The sequence below is a fragment of the Cloeon dipterum genome, chromosome X (assembly GCF_949628265.1).
Source record: "Cloeon dipterum chromosome X, ieCloDipt1.1, whole genome shotgun sequence".
NCBI classification, from domain to species: Eukaryota; Metazoa; Arthropoda; class Insecta; order Ephemeroptera; family Baetidae; genus Cloeon; species Cloeon dipterum.
Window position 1 is genome coordinate 8,377,625 of NC_088790.1, and position 16,682 is coordinate 8,394,306.

The 16,682-nt window shown below is 38.7% G+C and overlaps 2 protein-coding genes and 1 long non-coding RNA gene across 11 annotated transcripts; all 3 read left to right on the forward strand.

Moving 5' to 3' along the window:
* The first annotated feature begins 555 nt into the window (after window positions 1–555).
* LOC135946330 (uncharacterized) lies at window positions 556–4,509 on the forward strand. Of its 3 annotated transcripts, XM_065494524.1 has the most exons (8): window positions 556–664; window positions 1,162–1,519; window positions 2,382–2,525; window positions 2,582–2,692; window positions 2,757–2,881; window positions 2,937–3,186; window positions 3,241–3,493; window positions 3,548–4,509. In XM_065494524.1, the coding sequence occupies exons 2-8, from the start codon at window positions 1,172–1,174 to the stop codon at window positions 4,087–4,089; spliced, it is 1,773 nt and encodes a 590-aa protein (XP_065350596.1). In that variant the 5' UTR covers window positions 556–664; window positions 1,162–1,171; the 3' UTR covers window positions 4,090–4,509. The 3 variants fall into 3 exon arrangements, with proteins under 3 accessions (XP_065350596.1, XP_065350594.1, XP_065350595.1); XM_065494522.1 differs by having other exon boundaries at window positions 3,241–4,509; XM_065494523.1 differs by having other exon boundaries at window positions 2,415–2,525; window positions 3,241–4,509.
* Window positions 4,510–4,994: 485 nt separating this feature from the next.
* Window positions 4,995–8,233, forward strand: LOC135946331 (uncharacterized). 7 transcript variants are annotated; one of them, XM_065494530.1, is made up of 8 exons: window positions 4,995–5,209; window positions 5,382–5,644; window positions 6,440–6,702; window positions 6,762–7,148; window positions 7,562–7,642; window positions 7,698–7,808; window positions 7,868–7,992; window positions 8,049–8,233. In XM_065494530.1, the coding sequence occupies exons 3-8, from the start codon at window positions 6,586–6,588 to the stop codon at window positions 8,149–8,151; spliced, it is 924 nt and encodes a 307-aa protein (XP_065350602.1). In that variant the 5' UTR covers window positions 4,995–5,209; window positions 5,382–5,644; window positions 6,440–6,585; the 3' UTR covers window positions 8,152–8,233. The 7 variants fall into 7 exon arrangements, with proteins under 7 accessions (XP_065350602.1, XP_065350603.1, XP_065350598.1 ...); XM_065494531.1 differs by having other exon boundaries at window positions 7,565–7,642; XM_065494526.1 differs by having other exon boundaries at window positions 4,996–5,222; window positions 7,532–7,642.
* Window positions 8,234–14,634: 6,401 nt separating this feature from the next.
* On the forward strand, window positions 14,635–15,280 carry LOC135947056 (uncharacterized). The gene is made up of 3 exons (XR_010575579.1): window positions 14,635–14,878; window positions 15,015–15,042; window positions 15,105–15,280. It is a non-coding gene; the product is annotated as an uncharacterized LOC135947056 (long non-coding RNA).
* The last annotated feature ends 1,402 nt before the right edge of the window (window positions 15,281–16,682 follow it).

The window sequence follows — 16,682 nt, forward strand, 5'->3', positions numbered from 1 at the left end:
TGCTTGTCTGCTAACGTCAGCGAGGTGGTTTTTGTAATTCTGATGGTTAGAACCCGAGATTTGAGAGAACAAATAACCCTAAAACTCGCAAGATTATGTTTTTTTAATTTTGTTCATAGAGGAATTATCCGACACTAATTATAAAACCACTCAAAAATTTTAGTCCTTTTTGCTGTGGCCGAGAATTATTATTATTATTATTTTTTAATTGAAAAAGAAATATTTGATGCACCGCGTATCTTTCGTATCTCGTATCATGTCTAGTCTTTTTCTTTTAGCCCTTTAATTTAACCCTTTATTTTGCTCAAATTTTAATTTGTTCACTAACAATAAGAGACGCATTTTTTATTTATATATAATTAACTTAATCACAACCCCCTGAGTCGAACCACCACTTTCTGCGTTTGAAATTTTTGGTTGGCAGCATTGCTGAAAAATCGGCTATCCTCACGCGAGCGGCTAACTTCACATTCGTGTTTGTTGTTGTTGTTGCCAAGAATTTGAATTCGAATTCGCCCTCTGACGGCTCCGACACTAACTTACAATTAGCACTACAGCACTAGACGCTATCAGGACGCTTATGTGTATGAGCACGTGCACGCTGCTGGCTGTAGACTGACCACGCTGTGCCTACCTATACCTGCACGATTCTACTGATTTGTGTGTTAGTTGCATTGATTTACAAAAATGATATTTTTATAGGTATCATTATGTGGGATATTTTTGTATTGTATCGTATTTTGTTCCATCCCCTTTTTCCTTGTTCATAAGCAGCTCACAATCAGTAATTTGCCGCCGCTTTAAGTGTTTGCGTTTGCAATTATTTTTTTGCCGGCTGCGAGAGCGCTTCTTTTCTTCAATTAATGAATTGTAATGCTCTGAAATTTCTTGGAAAATCTGCTATGCAATTAAGGTTTGCAAGCTGATCAGTGAGACCCACCCAGTTTGTTTATATTTTTTCTGGCTGACTTGGACTTGAGTGTCGAGATTTATCAACCATGTGGGAACATTGAACGCGTTTGAAAAGTATTTGTTATTGGTTGAGAAAGCTGATTGCGGAAAAAAATGGGAGGGAGCGGTCACAATAATTAGTATTGTCAACAGATTTCGTATATTTGTGCATTGTAATTATGTAATCACCATTCAGTTTTGTGTCCTTAGGAACCCAATCATGCCATGCAGCGTGAACGAGATGCCCCACAACTTCCACGCTGAGGAGGGCTACGGCAAGAGCTCTCAAAGGGCCAGCCTGGAAGAGCTGAACCTCATGGGCCTGCACTCTCGGCGCGAGTCCAAGGAGCACCGACGTATGGCATCCTCTCCTCCGGGCACAGAGATGACCACCTTTGAGCCTAGAGAGGAAAAGGCGCACACGCAGGCTCTGGAGATGGAAATGCAGATGGTGTCCAACGCGGCCAAGCTCAAGGACAACTTGCCAGAGCCCTCCTCTTCCTACAAGACTTTCGCCTCCTTCTCGGTCTCGGAACCTGAGGAAGTCGACAAAGCAATACTTCTTCGGGTGATTTTTTCTTCCTCTTTTATTATGTATACCATTTTAATTTCCATTTTAGAGGTTTTTGAATCTCTGATTATTTTAGAGAGTTTTAGCGAGAGCGACAGAGTGGCTGAAGTCACAAAACACATTTTTCTCCATTAAGAACCTTTTGTTAGGTGCCGCTGATAAATTGCTCACCATTCCTCTACCAAAGAGATGAAACCAATTTTTTGGTCTCTACTTTCAGCTCAAGAGTTAGTCTATCGACACATAAACACGCCTAAATTTAGTTAAAACCAAAGTATGAGAAAAACAGTATTTTTATTTAAATGGACAATAACATATGCTTTGGAAAATTTTAATGCTGATTGGTCGACACATTTCGTGTGTCAGCTGATGGTGTCTCTTGATCATAATTTGATAATTTACCACAATTAGAGTTCAAACAATCAGTTTTTAGCTTTCAGGTAGAAAAATGATGAGCGATTTACTAGAGGTATTCATTTAATATGGGGTTCTTACAGGAGGAAAAGGGCGTTCAGCGACAACAGCCGCTTGTTAAAGCTCTCTAGATTATTTGTTCTGCTTTCGGTCGATATCAGCTCACCTTTTGCCTTTGTAAAGAGTAATGCTTATTTATTTAACCCATATTATGGCCCTCTGCAGGTGCACTTATTGATTATATTTTGCAACTTGGCATGAATGATTTCAGGAGAAATTCACACGCCTAATTCAAAATTGGTGAAGTAGTGCATCTTCAGAGGGCCTTTTATATTGTTGTTTATTCTTCCTCTACAAGTCATAGCTTGGATTTTATTGTAATTCTAATTAGCTGTTTTATTTTTTTGGTTTCATTTGCTGCTTGCTGCTGCGTGCTCTTATTCAGGATTTTAAACAGCAATCTCAATTATTGATGCAGAGTCCTGATACTTTTGAACTTGGTCTGCAGCAGGAAACAGCCTCTGTAACTTCTGTCTTATGTGAAAAGCCACCCATAAGCACACAATCGCCAGCCATCTTGAAAACACAGGTTTGTTTATTGTGCAATGTTTTTGACTGATTGTTTACCGTTTTTTCACCCAACAGTCAAAACCAGCTACTAAGCTTCCTCCAAATTACAAAATGGATGAGAATGAGAACATGCCTGGAAGCAATTCGGATTCTAGCAACGCTCGAAAGGTGAAGAAATCGAAGAAGGTAATGAAATTTAATAAATTAGCACATGAATTAGCTTAATTTTGATTGTATTATGCGATTCCAGAAGCAGTATAATGTAGTCCCTAGCGAGAAAATAGAGGGATATGTTGGCAACAAACTCCTGGCGTACATCCTTGAATACATCGGGGAGAAGACCACCAACAAAAGCAGCAAAATTGTGCTTGCCAAGTGAGAGTTCGCGAACAAGTAACTTTCCCAGAATTGTATTTATCTTGTTTTACAGTGATCTGAAGAACAAAGAACCGCGGGTTGGTGATATAAACGTAAGCAGACGCAACCAGCGCTACTCGGAAGATGGCAAAAGGGAGCAGCAGAAACAGAGTGCCAAAGTGGGAAGAAAGGGTGCTGGCGAAGGAGGCCAGAATAAAATAAAGAGAGCGAATAGTCTTGAAGAAGTGTCTAAGTCAAAGCTCGAAGACATCACTATCCCGCCATATTGCACGTCCTTAAGAGGAGAGGACAGAACTTCAAAGGTTGATTGAATCAAGTTTGCTGTTACAAGTTTTTCTATAGTGAAAAATTCGCAGGAGGACGAGGAGGAGTACTACAGGTCGTTGGTTAAGCATTATGATAACGCAAGTGTCAAGAGCGAAGACACTCAAGGCAACCTGATTTACTCTGATTCCAATACTCTCTCCAATGAGGACAGTTTGGGGTTTCAAATCGTTATCAACCGCAAGCAGAGACAGAGGAAACAGAATGTGGAGAAGCACCACTTGCCACACCACCTTCACGCCAGAGGGCGGTGCAAGCTCAAGTTGACGAGTGAGCCGTTGTCGGGTCAGTCTGGTGTTGACAGCCGCGACGACTGTAACAGCGTGCATTCGTTGCCAGGCAGCCAACACCTGCCGCTGTCCATGTCAAGGTTGCTTATCGGCAGCCGCGAGGCGCTAGAAGAGCAGCCGACCTTGGTGCCATCGTCGCTGCCGCCTCTCAAGGTTCCTAACAGTGACGCCAAGCGGCCACCCAAAATGGTCCCCGCCTCTGTAAAGGCCAAGTCGATGACGCCGCTACAAAATCAGCCACCTGTGATGTTTGTTGATAAAACTCTGTGCAGTTGTAGCGTGGAGGCACTGACGTTTGGTTTCAGCGTCAACGCGTCGCTGATAGACTGCGCCCCTGTTCTCCCCTCGCCCCCTCCGCGAGCTACCGCCACCCCCGCGTGCGTAGAAGCTGCTGCCAGGGTTGTCTCTTCTCACCTGAGTGACAGATTGTTGGATGAGCAGAGTGTCAAGAGCGAAGACTCGCAATTTCACTCTGATTCCAATCCTCTCCCTGATGAGGACGAGTTTCGAACCGTTATCAACCGCAAGAGACGGATTAAACAGAAGGTGGTGAACGAGAAGCATCACAACTCCCACGCCAGAGCTCGCTAAGGAAGAGCTGAACCTCATCGGCTTGCACTCTCGACGCGAGTCCAAGGAGCACCAACGCACTGTGTCTGCCCTCCTGGCCAAAGAGATGACTACCTTTGACCCCAGAGAGGAGGAGACGCATCTGGAGATGGAAATTACACCAGTAGACCTTGTCGAGAGAATCCTTGAAGTGACCATCATTCGAAGCCGACGTGTTGCTCTGATTGAGTTCCTATATAGAGACTGAATTAGCCAAGTTCCCTGAAAACATCCAAGAGCTCCTCTTTCCTACAGGACCTCTACATCCTCGGTCTCATAACTTGAAGAAGTCAATTAGCAATAATACTTCTTTGGTTCTTTCTCATGGATTTATCTGATAATTTTTCGGAAACTACTGATTATTGATATTAATAAAACTCATGCAAAACCCATAAAAATATAAATATTTTTCCATGAAATCAAAAATCAAGCAGACAAAAAACTACAAACGTAATGAATTAATTTAAACAAATTTTTGAAAATATGCCAGAGATTTTAAAATTTTATCAAATGAATTTAAGATTAAAAAGAACATTTCGTCCTGGTCGCGGTAAATTTGCACATCACTCAACAAACCCAAATTTTCATTGTCGAATGGATTGTTGCCCTTTTCTTGCAACAAAGAAATTCGCCTTTGGTTGTTGAAAGTTTCTCAATTTTGCCGCTACCAGGACGATTTGTTGCATTCGAGATAAAATATAGAATAGTATTTTCAATTTTAGATTGTTAGAATTGAAATTAATATTGATTTAAGGCATCATAATTATGATAAAAATTGTCTGGAGAGGTGGAACACCTACGCTGTGAATGAAGTAATCTGATCACACGTAAGTCGCGCCAAAACAGTTCAAAGCTCCTCGCGCAATGCTCAAATTATAAGATCTGCGCCAACGTAAACAAAATCTTGGCTGGCCCAGGCTGTGGCTAGCAAGATATGACCAGAATTTGACTGCAATTTTGTTTCTTGTTTATACAAATATGTATGTTCTCTCCGTCCTGATCCCTGATCTGGTCTTGCACACAGTCAAGAGATCGGCCCAGATCAACTTATTTTGCCCTTCATCGTGCCATCCGTCTGGCTATCCGCAGTATGTCAAATAATGTATGTACATAATGTATGTATCTACTTATTCTTATGTTTGTAATTTTATTTGGCAATTTTGGCAGTAAAGTTATGGCGCATAGTATATGTATTATACACAATGATATATAATAAATAATGCATTATGTATTATTCATACATTACAAACTATTCTTAAACTGTATTTTTCTAGCACGGCATTCCAGTCCAGAATGGCTCTTCTACTTTTATACTGGATTCGTCAATTGGGATTTGAAATTCTATACTGACACAGGGTGCAGCAAAGAGCTGAACCTTATCAGCATCCAACTCAAAGCGCCCCTCAAATCGTAAATGAGAACAATGATGCTGATCGTGAGAGGTGATGAGAGACATCAGACCGGCCACCGCGCTTTTTGATCTGTAGGAAGCTTGGAATGGCTTGGAAGAAGAGGAACATTCTTGTCCATTTAAAATGTATGGTCATGACTCAGGTGTTACGTCTACTTAGATACATTCGGTGACTCAATTATATGGTGGCCTTTTAACAAAACCGTTGTTTATCGTACACAGCGTGAACGAAATTTTGTCAGGGTGTGTATGTAATATTGTGGTTATTATGCTAATAATTGACGAGTCACTGCCATGGACTGCTATTCTCAAACATAAAAAAATGCCGATTGAAAGTTCAAACAGCATGGGGGAAATACGAGCAAGAAGCAGAAAACCTAACACGCGCACTAAATACTTTAAGTGTCTGAAAAAATACATAATTAATAAAACACCAAAATATGACCAAGATTCAGAGAATTTATGTGTTACTAAAAACTAATGTTTTATGAAAGCAATCAGTTATGTAAAAATTTTAATTTCTGTGATGTCGTTAAGATGCAATAATTGACTTTTTTTTAAAGAAAAGTTTTATTTATGGAAACTACGTAAGTCCAGTCCACTCGGGAGAATTATAGGCTGGTACTTGTTCTGCTGCACAAGGCAGCATAATTGTTACAGTCATGTGCGGATAACTTACAATCAACAATTTATTGCAGTGCAGTCGTTGAGAATCCATTGAATTGTTCATAAGGCACTTTTTTATTTTTCGCTTTACAATAAATTTGTCAGCCAATTTTTTTAGTACACTTGGTGTCCTGGCAAAATACACTCATGTTTAAATATTCTTTTTTAAATGACTAAGTGTTTGAGTTTCATAAAGTGATGCAAGCAGAGATGATGTCAATTAGCATGACTTTTAGTCTTACATTTTATCTTTAGGACGAAAAGTCTACTTTTATACTGGATTCGTCAATTGGGATTTGAAATTCTATACTGACACAGGGTGCAGCAAAGAGCTGAACCTTATCAGCATCCAACTCAAAGCGCAACTCCATTTGTGAGAAGTGAGAAGCCGCCAAAAAGTGATGTCGAAGAGCGTGAACACACGGAACAGAGGAGGCGCTTTGTTACAAAGCAGCGTGAACAAGATGGGTGACCCACCAGCCCGGAGACATGGCAGTTGTGCCTCCATTTGCTCTTCAGTAATTTTAATTGGAAAGCTAAAGGGAAAGTATCGCTAATCAGATTCAAATTTATTCAGGTGATGCTGGAGAGCGTGAGCACACAGCAGAGAGAAGGCGGCTCGTTGCCATGCAGCGTGAACGAGATGCACCACAACTTCCACGCTGAGGAGGGCTACGGCAGGAGCTCTCAAAGGGCCAGCCTGGAAAAGCTGAACCTCATGGGCCTGCACTCTCGGCGCGAATCCAAGGAGCACCGACGTATGGCGTCCTCCCCTCCAGGCACAGAGAAGACCACCTTTGAGCCCAGAGAGGAGAAGACGCACACGCAGGCTCTGGAGATGAAAATGCAGATAATGTCTAACTCAGCCAAGCTCAAGGAAAACTTGCAAGAGCCCTCCTACAAGACTTTCGCCTCCTTCTCAGTCTCAGAACCTGAGGAAGTCGACAAAGCAATACTTCTTCGGGTGAGTTCTTCTTCTTTTATTATTCTAATCGCTTTGATTTTCCACTGAGAAGTTTTTGCATTTATAGTTGTATTGAATTCCCTCTGTCTCTGCCATTGCAAAAATAATTAATTCCTATTTTATTAACCTTTATGGCACCTCTGCAGGTGCGATTATTGATTTTTCTCTGCTATTTGGCTTGAATCTTGAATGACAGGATGATCCTGTTGAGAAATAAACACGCTTGATCTAATATTGGTGATTGTATAGTGCACCTCCAACGGGTCTTTCGAACTTAGTTTTAATTTAACTCTAATTAGCTGTTGTATATTGGTTTCGTTTGCTGTTTGCTGCTGCGTACGCTTATGCAGGATTTTAAGTAGCAAACTAAATTCTTGATGCAGAATCCTGATACATTTGAACTTGGTCTTCAGCAGGAAACAGCCTCTGTAACTTCTGTCTTATGTGACAAGCCACCCATAAGCAAACAATCGCCAGCCATCTTGAAAACACAGGTTTGTTTATTGTGCAATGTTTTCGACTGATTGTTTACCGTTTTTCACCCAACAGTCAAAACCAGCTAATAAGCTTCCACCAAATTACAAAATGGATGAGAATGAGAACATGTCTGGAAGCAATTCGGATTCTAGCAACGCTCAAAAAGTGAAGAAATCGAAGAAGGTAAAGAAATTTAACAAATTAGCACATGCATTAGCTTCATTTTGTATGTGCCATTCCAGAAGCAGTATAACGTAGTCCCTAGCGAGAAAATAGAGGGATATGTTGGCAACAAACACCTGGCATACCTCCTTGAATACATCGGGGAAAAGACCACCAACAAAAGCAGCAAAATTGTGCTTACCAAGTGAGAGTTCCGCGAACAAGTATCTCTCCCAGAATTTTATTTTTCTTGTTTTACAGTGATCTAAAGCACAAAGAACCGCGGGTTGGTGACGCCAACATGAGTCATCGCAACCAACGTCGACAATGTCCAAAGGATGGTAAAAAGAAGGTGGCAGACTAATTTCAAAATTGTTATAAATTTAATTCATGGTGAGCTGAACAGATGAATAATTCAATAAATCTACAGTAGATGAACTACACAACATTTAGAATTTTGTTTTAAAAACATCAAGTCAGTAAAAGGCGTCACTTCTTGAAAATTTAAAAATATATTATATAGTTATCACCAAATAAGTAAGGATTAAAATTGCTCTAATAATAAGTAAAGTCAATTTAAATCACAGCGACACACATGATAAAAGCGATAGGAGTTTGCACTAGAGAGCTAATCCACTACTCCAAAGAGCTCCTTAAAACAAATACGGACAAAAAGACCACTTTAAATCTTCACAACTAGAAAGTTTGGTGCAAAATTCCCCACTGAAATACTGCTTTGCAATACCATTTTTTTTTTTTAATTTTAACTTCAGACCACAAATACTATTTTTAGATTTATTTTTAAATTGACAAGTTAACTTACCAAAAATATTTTACCAGTGTCCCCAAATTTGAAAAAAAAAATAAAAGTGAGTTTAGAGTTGACATGAAATGAATGGAATTAAATTGTCTGTAAAGTGAGCAGGAAAGAAAAATTTCCAGCTTTTTACGCCTTAAAATGAATTTAGGTTGTTTGTCTACTCAATATTAATTAAACTAATTTCAATTTTTAAATTGGCTAACATCGTGATGTTATTAGCTTGTCAGAAGAATTATTCTTAGCTGAGTGTGACGATAACCTTGTATTTCATAGAAGTTAATTAAAATCCTAAGAGCTATAGGCAATAGATAATGGCAACAAATTTCTGATTATTGGGAAAAACACTTAATTATAAAGGACATTACCAGAAGCCAAATGATAGAAAGTGTCATTAAATTTTTAACTGGGTAGTGATCAATCAATAACTGAAACATTTGGCAGTTTTTATCAACAACTTAAATAATTATAATTTAATTCATACTCAATGAATCAATTTCTCCTTTGAGAGTAAATTACTCGAGCTCGTTAAAGCGCATGATGAAAGAGCAGGTAATCCATCAAATGCTTATAAAATCCGCGCGCACCCCGACTCCAATTAACGGCTCAATCAGCGGCGAGAGAGCGAGGGATGACGAGCTGCTGGCCGCGTCGCGCTTTATCTCGAAGCGCCCGTAGACTAGACTCGGCTCGTTGACATCTGGATGTAGTAATTAGTCGCGAGAGAGCCGCAACAACAACATCCGTCTTAATTAATCACTCGCTCTCGGCGGCTCGCGTCTTGCAAGCCGTGTCAACGCTGAGCTGAGAGACGCATTTGGCCATTCTAGCAGACTAATTACCAGCTAATTGCATTCATATTGATAAATTCTTCATGGTACCGCGGGCGATAAAGGCGGCGAAAAAAGAGGAAAATGCGTGCGTGACTGAACAAAATGAATGGTGTGGTGCGCGCAATCAATGAGCCGTGCAGACCAGCGTTTTTAGACAAGCGGAAGCTACAGAATTCTGTTGAAAATAATTAACATGCATTCCATGCATGGCTTTGGAGCAATTATTAATCTCAGCTTTTCTTAAAAATATTTAAAACAATTATCAAAGAAGGAAAGTCCCGGAAACAAATCTTATAGTTTTCACAATAAAATTCTAAATTGAACCACGCTTTGCGTAATTTTCCTGCTTTTCCGATTTTTCCATTGTTTTTTGTTACACGCAAAATAAAAGGGTTAATATATATTTTGTAGAAAGCTAGATGTTTACTCTCACAATAATTAAAGATAAATTGTTAAGTGGTCAAAAACACATATAAATCACGTTAGAAAGAGCGAATCTTCTGGTTAACAAATTTTTTTACTAAAACCTGTCATGTATATTACTGGATAACAAACTGTTAGAGTGAGGTCAGAACACTACTAAAAAACCTTGCAAAAATCACACATTCAAGCCTTAGAACTCTTGTAATCATACGACTTTTGCAAAGGGAAAGAAACTGTTCCGTCAAACACGCTTTCAGTGCGGGTGGCATAATATTCGTTCCAATCTTTCACAACGTAAAAATCTATATATCTTGAACTATTTGCTTTCTAAAAAATAAATACAATTGGAAATTCAAACCTTTCAATCATTGAACAAATTAAAATATTGATGTATATTTTTGACGAATTTGAATTAATGATATACGCTATACTCTTAGAAATTTAATTAATTGTCGATTTTTCCTCTAACAAGACAGGATGTTCATAAATTAATACTGCAATCAGTAGCCGAAACTAAATTGTTGAGCAGAAAAATGTCTGTCCTGTTACACAAACCTATACCGCTAGCCTTCAATTTAAACAGGAAAATTTTAACTTTTGACTTTTCCCTAGAGTGCATTCTCTGCCGTTATTTGCTTCAACCGACATTAAATTTGTGCTGATATTGAACGTTGTGAGCAAAATAAAACAGTTTTAGTTTTCATTTTCTTTCTGATTGCAGAAAAATAGTAATCAAGCAGCCAATTCTGCAACCTCTTTTCTTAAAAAAATTTTAATCAACGTTCATTCTCGACTAAAAACCTAGCTCTTCGATTTTTTACAATCATAAATTCATTCTACTCAACCTCCTTGTTTTTCTTTTGTATCATAGTCTTCAAACTTTTCACCATAAAGTTAAACAGGGAGAGTAAATTTCATCAGAGGGTGCGCGTCAAGTGTGTAATCTGCCAATGAGAAGCAGTGCATCAAATAATGCGAGTTTGTAACCCTATATAGAAGCTGAAGGGTCACGTGTACGCGTCGGGCGGAAAATAATAAGAACACGCGGTCCTCGCGAGTCCTGACAGCGCGTGGGAACGCTCAGGTGGACGCACCCCGGGAGCAAAACACCCCCTTGTTGTAGCGACGCGCGGCCACGCGATCATACGCACCCCGTAATTAGAACAAAACGTGAAAGGATCATGCACTGCCACTCTTCATACAAAAACTAGTGGATGAGCCGGCCAAAAGTGCAGCAGGCGCGTTTCAATTTCAAACTATGTGTGGTGTACACGGTAATCGTGCGTGCGCTTTGTTTTCGGAGCTGTCAAATGGAAATCACTCGCACCAATGAGCGATCCGTGTTCGGCCGGAAGAATCACGTGCACTGCGCCAACCTTTGTACCATATATATTTTCAAAATGCCAAATGCGATCGAGAGAACATGTTTTTGACATTTGGTTTCAACGCTTCTTGCCAAATTTAATTAGCTAATTAGCTCGTTTTAAGTCATTATTTGTTTGACATAACATAGTGATTATTCAAATCGAAAATCCATTAAATTTTTGTAACGAAGTTTGGAAACTATTATTAATTAGAGTATGGTTTTCAATTAATTCAGATCAAGTGATAAACATGGCGCAGGTAATTGTCATAATCATCGATTATTTTTCGTTACGTTGTTTGGAAAAAAATATGTTTAAAATTTAGATATATTGCTCTTGACACACAATCTTGCCTAAAAGTACTTTTTTTAATGTCACCCAACTTGAAAAAACATTCGTATTCCAAATTTCATATTTCACTTTCAAAAAATTTTCGAAGCAAAAATTGAACTAGATGAAGAAACATATTAACTATTGCCAGAAACTGAAAAAACCCGGAAATTTACTGTTTTATTTTTAATTTCGCTAGAAATTGACAATTATTAAGAGCAAAGTTCTGACAGTATCAATTTTGAGGCGAAAAATTGTGAATTCACTGCTCTGAGTTTGACACTGATTTGAATTCAGCTCGTGCAATGTTTTCCGAGCCCATCAAGGAAAGTCAGCGCAGGAGGGAAATTTTACAATACGGTAGGGCTTTTTCAAACAAACTTAGATGGCACACGCGGCTCTGCGCAAGGGACGTGACGGTTTTTAAATCACTTTGCGCGGATCAAAGTACGTCAAGAGACACTGACAGGGCAGTGAAAAGTTTACTCCCGAGACGACAAAAAGGCACAGAGTGCTTTTTTTTCCTCTAAATGGTTTTGAATGTAAACTTTTCTGATATCTAAAAACCAAATCTGAACAGTTTGAGACCATTTTCAGCTCGTTAAAATTTTACTGATGGTGGCAGATGAAAACGCAATGAAACGATTGTATTATTATTTTTCAAAGCCGATAAATAAATTTAAAGTGTGTACTGTAGTCAATAGGAAAGGCACAACAATCAGTTGCGGCGACTATCAAAAATAAATTTGCTTGTATGTGCATTCGAATGCACTCGCCTCCCTCGCGCAAATTACATTACATTTATTACCCGAGTTATTGCTGCAAGGAGAGAAAGCGTCGGAGGCACAAAAACGCACTCGGCGTCCCGGGGGTGCAAGAATCACATACCCGAGAACGAATTGCCCGCTGCAGCGAGCGAACATTCATCATCACAATATATATATAATATAATGCAATATGTGCATGCGAGAGAGCAAAAAGGACCCCCGTCGACTCGCATCTGTTGTCCACGCATCAAACACGAATCGAACGCAGCAATAACACTTGTCTTTACACATGTCACATACTCTGTGAGGGGTGGTGGGCGCGGAAGGGGTGAAAATTCCGCCGCTCTATCTCTCAATGCAAATCGACTGGCTGGCTGGTGCTCCGATAATTTATTTTTATTTGCTTTGCTTCCCATCACGTCAACGCCTACACCAACGCGCACGAGTTTATAAATTCTGCTTTGTTTATTTGAACATTTCTGCGCGTGCGAGTACGTTTGAAAATGCTTTTGCACTTGTCGCGGTTGGATTTATCTCCGTTGGCAAATCGTAATTTATCTATTTTGCGGCGACTCATGTTTCAGAGAACGTGTTGTAAATAGTTGCTTTATGTTCGCGAAGCATTCAAGTCACAAATAATAAAATATTGCCCATGAAGGGACGTGCAGTTTCCCATTTTTTTGCAGTTCACTGTTTGCCTAGCGCAGGAAATTTAATTCAAAAATCATTTTAGGTATATTGGTCTGATTTGTCTCATCTCAAGTTTAAAGACTTTTTACTTCTTTAATATAATACACATTTGCTTGCAAATATTCAAAAGTAGATAACATTTTTGTTTTATAGCGATTTCATTGAAATATTTATTAACTTTATTTATCGGTAGAAATTTGAAATTAAAAAAAAATGTATAATATAATAGCTCACACATTCTCTTCTCCAACCTCACGAGCAGACCTAATAGGTAAAACAAAATCTTTCGGTCATGGAAAACGATTTTATGAACTACGGCTGCTGATTGTAATAAATTTGAACAAGTGACGGATTTGACGAATGACACCACACTTTCTTTTTGCTTCATTGGTAAAATAGATGGTAAATCTTGAATTGCTCTCAATATCCCGGAAATTTCCCAACTTGAACACTGTTATTTTTATTGAATTTCGCGATGATTTTTACCTGCCTCGTGCTCGTGCAGTATATTCTTGTTTAATAACAAAAGAAAACATTAAAACAAAATTTTATCTCTACAACTCTAAAACCCACAGTTGCTCAGTCTTGTTATTTGAATACATTTTCATGAAAAGCACATGTTGGATTTAGATTTAAAACATTGGCTTCGTTTGATGAATTTTAGCTCCTTTTTCAATTTAAGCTTAATTTGAGTGGTGGTTTATATTTCTTGAACACGTTGGATAATGACGAATTGAGGTCTGTTTTGTGATGAGAAACATTGAAAAGTTATGTTAATAATATACTTCAACACAGGGATGAACGATTCTGGTAATACGCGAAATACATTCCATATGTCATAGGAGCAGTTCAAGGAGCGGTCAAAGGTTGGAAGTCAGGCTATATAATAACGATAATAACGAAGGATGCAGGCTGGTGCAACATAGCATTAGGAAATGTCATTTTATATCGATGTCGAAAATGAAATTAACAAATAAATTTTGAAAGTCGCAGAACATGTCTTACTTTTTTAAACCATTAAAATACCCTATCTTTTTTGGATTCAATTTACATTCTTTTTTTATATATCATTCAAATAGAATCACAAAATTATCTTTATATCAAGTTTTCATTTTTACCTTGCGTTAAAAATTTAAGACCAAATTCAAGATAGCCTATTTTACTTCCTTTAGTAAATGCATTAAGGATGTAGCTCAAATCCTCATTTCGAGTGCAATAATCTTCTGTGGGTCGCCTGGCGGCCTAAGCAACCTGCGGCACAGGTACCAAACGAGCGCAATGCGCATGCGGTACCTGTGCCGGCAGCAGTGCGTGTGGTGGCATTTAACCTTCGGAAATCGAGCGTGCAGGGCGTGTGTGGTGGTTTAGCGAATAGTGCTCGTCATTAAGTAAAACCCCATGCACTGCGCTTATTGATTATTATTATTCTTGTTTATTCTTGCTCTAGTCAAATACAATAAAATACATTCAATTAAAAGGTTTTACAATGCAAGAAATATTGTAATTAAATATTTGAATTTCATACAGTATCTCTTTTGGGGAGTGGAGTGCAATTAACATTTTGTTAATTTAGTTAGGATTGCAAAAGATAATATGTACTGTAACGGAGCATATTTTTGTTTTCATTTGTAAGTTCAAGTGAGCAAAACATTTTGCGATTAAATTCACGGGATATTGTTTCAATTAAAATGAAACAGATAAGCTATAGTTGTATTTTCTCGGCAGGAAGCTCTCTCATATATATAAATGGCGAATCGCGCAAACTTTAAGTACACATCTGAAAACATGGCCAAGGAACAAGCAATGTATTTCCTTCTCTTGCTGACTTCTGCATTGGTCTTGGCAGTTCAATGCGCTCCTGCATCAGGCATGAATCTAAACTATATTATTCAAGTCATTCGTCTTATGTACTGGTTTTGATTCTTTACAATAATGGCTTAGATTTGTGCCATTTTAAGTCATATTTTGAATTATCGTTAATTCAGATTAATTTGCAATTTCAGGAAACCCGCAATCAGACGCCGAAGAAAGGTAGGGTTTTATAAATCTCCTAAAATACCGGTGTGCATTAGGTTTTATTTCGAACTTTTAAGGGATCAGCGCCAGTTTTTTTCTGCCATTGGAAAGATAATTGGAGATATCATTGGATAAAGCAGGAAATGTGAGATGAAGAACAAATCTGAGATGACCCAACGCTTTGAACAAGTAGAGTAATATTGCATTTTTGTGGAGTCGGCCAGTTAATAAATTGTTATCAATGTATTCATAATTTCACTGGCGTTTTTGTAATATGGGTCCTTGGGTATAATAGTCTGAGATTTTTAAATTGTGTCTTTATGGTAAAACTGTTATAAAAATTGAAACAATGCAAGAAAAGTGTTTGATTCCTAACTGTGAATTTCTTTAAAAATAATCGAAATGCGAAGATGCCTCCAGCATACACAAATTGGATTTTGGATAAATAAAAAATTAGACAAAAATTTTTAAAGAAAAATAAAAAGTCACATTAATTGGCTGTGAGAAATTGACCTATAAATCGCTTCAATGGAGCCAAATACCGACAAAAAGTGGTCCAAAATACCATAAGAATTGGCATTAAAACCGTCTAAAGATAGTCGTCTTTTTGTAAAAAAAAAACTCTAAATATCCCAAGCCTTAACTTGACACTCACATGCTCAATTGAAATTAAGAAACCATTGGAGAAGTTAGTTGTCATCTTTAAAGCGTGGAGAAAGTAAATATTGCCAAAAGTCTATTATTATTATTTTTCGTCCATAAATGCTCGTTGATCAAGGTGTGCGTCTGCCTAGCTCAGAAGAAACGCATCGAAGAAATCGGCGGAATCGAGTGGATAGCTGGGATGTCAAATTCCATCTCACTCGCTTACGTGTGAAAGATTTCAAAGGCGCCTGCTCCCCTGCTTCATCTGCGCTCATGACTCTTCATTCTGAATGGCGCAACTAAGTGCCGAGGATATTGATTGACTGCTCTATCTGTATATATTTGCTTCGATTCAAAAAGATTGTTAAGGAAATCACTTTTGGTTTCCTGTTTTGCCATAGGTTTGCAGCTAATTTACTGAAGAAATGTTGATTCAACCGATTTACATTCTGAAATGAGACATGAAAAATGTGCAAATTTGCTTTCAATTGATTGAGGCTTGAGAAAATTTTCATAATTTTTCCATCAAGCGGCACCGTTATGCGCAATATCCGCTAATCAGCTTTCTCCGCTTCTGTCGCCGCATATTATTATAATCGGCAAAACTGCGAGTCTGGCGAATTTCCAGCACCATTCGGCGAATTAATTTGTGTTTATGACAACCAGCATGGAGCACAGCCACGCACACATAAATTGCGCTCGAGCCTTAGTTATCGCGCGATGGAATCGGTCTGGTGCATATTGAAAAGAGCGAATTTGCTGAATTCGCCGCTTCCTTCCAAATCGTTTGCGCCGCACACCAAAAGCAAACAGCGTTTTCTGCGAAAGCGGATTTCCGCCTTCCTCGGCACTGGCAAAACATAATCTTGCTCTCACGCGGCGTTCTCTTCTGACGTGCAATAAAACGGGCCGACGCGACGAACCCTCCTGCCAGATTTTTATATGCAAATTCCGAGTCATTAAATTACCGGCACTTGATAGAGTTTGGATCCGAAAGCGAGCTGCTCGTC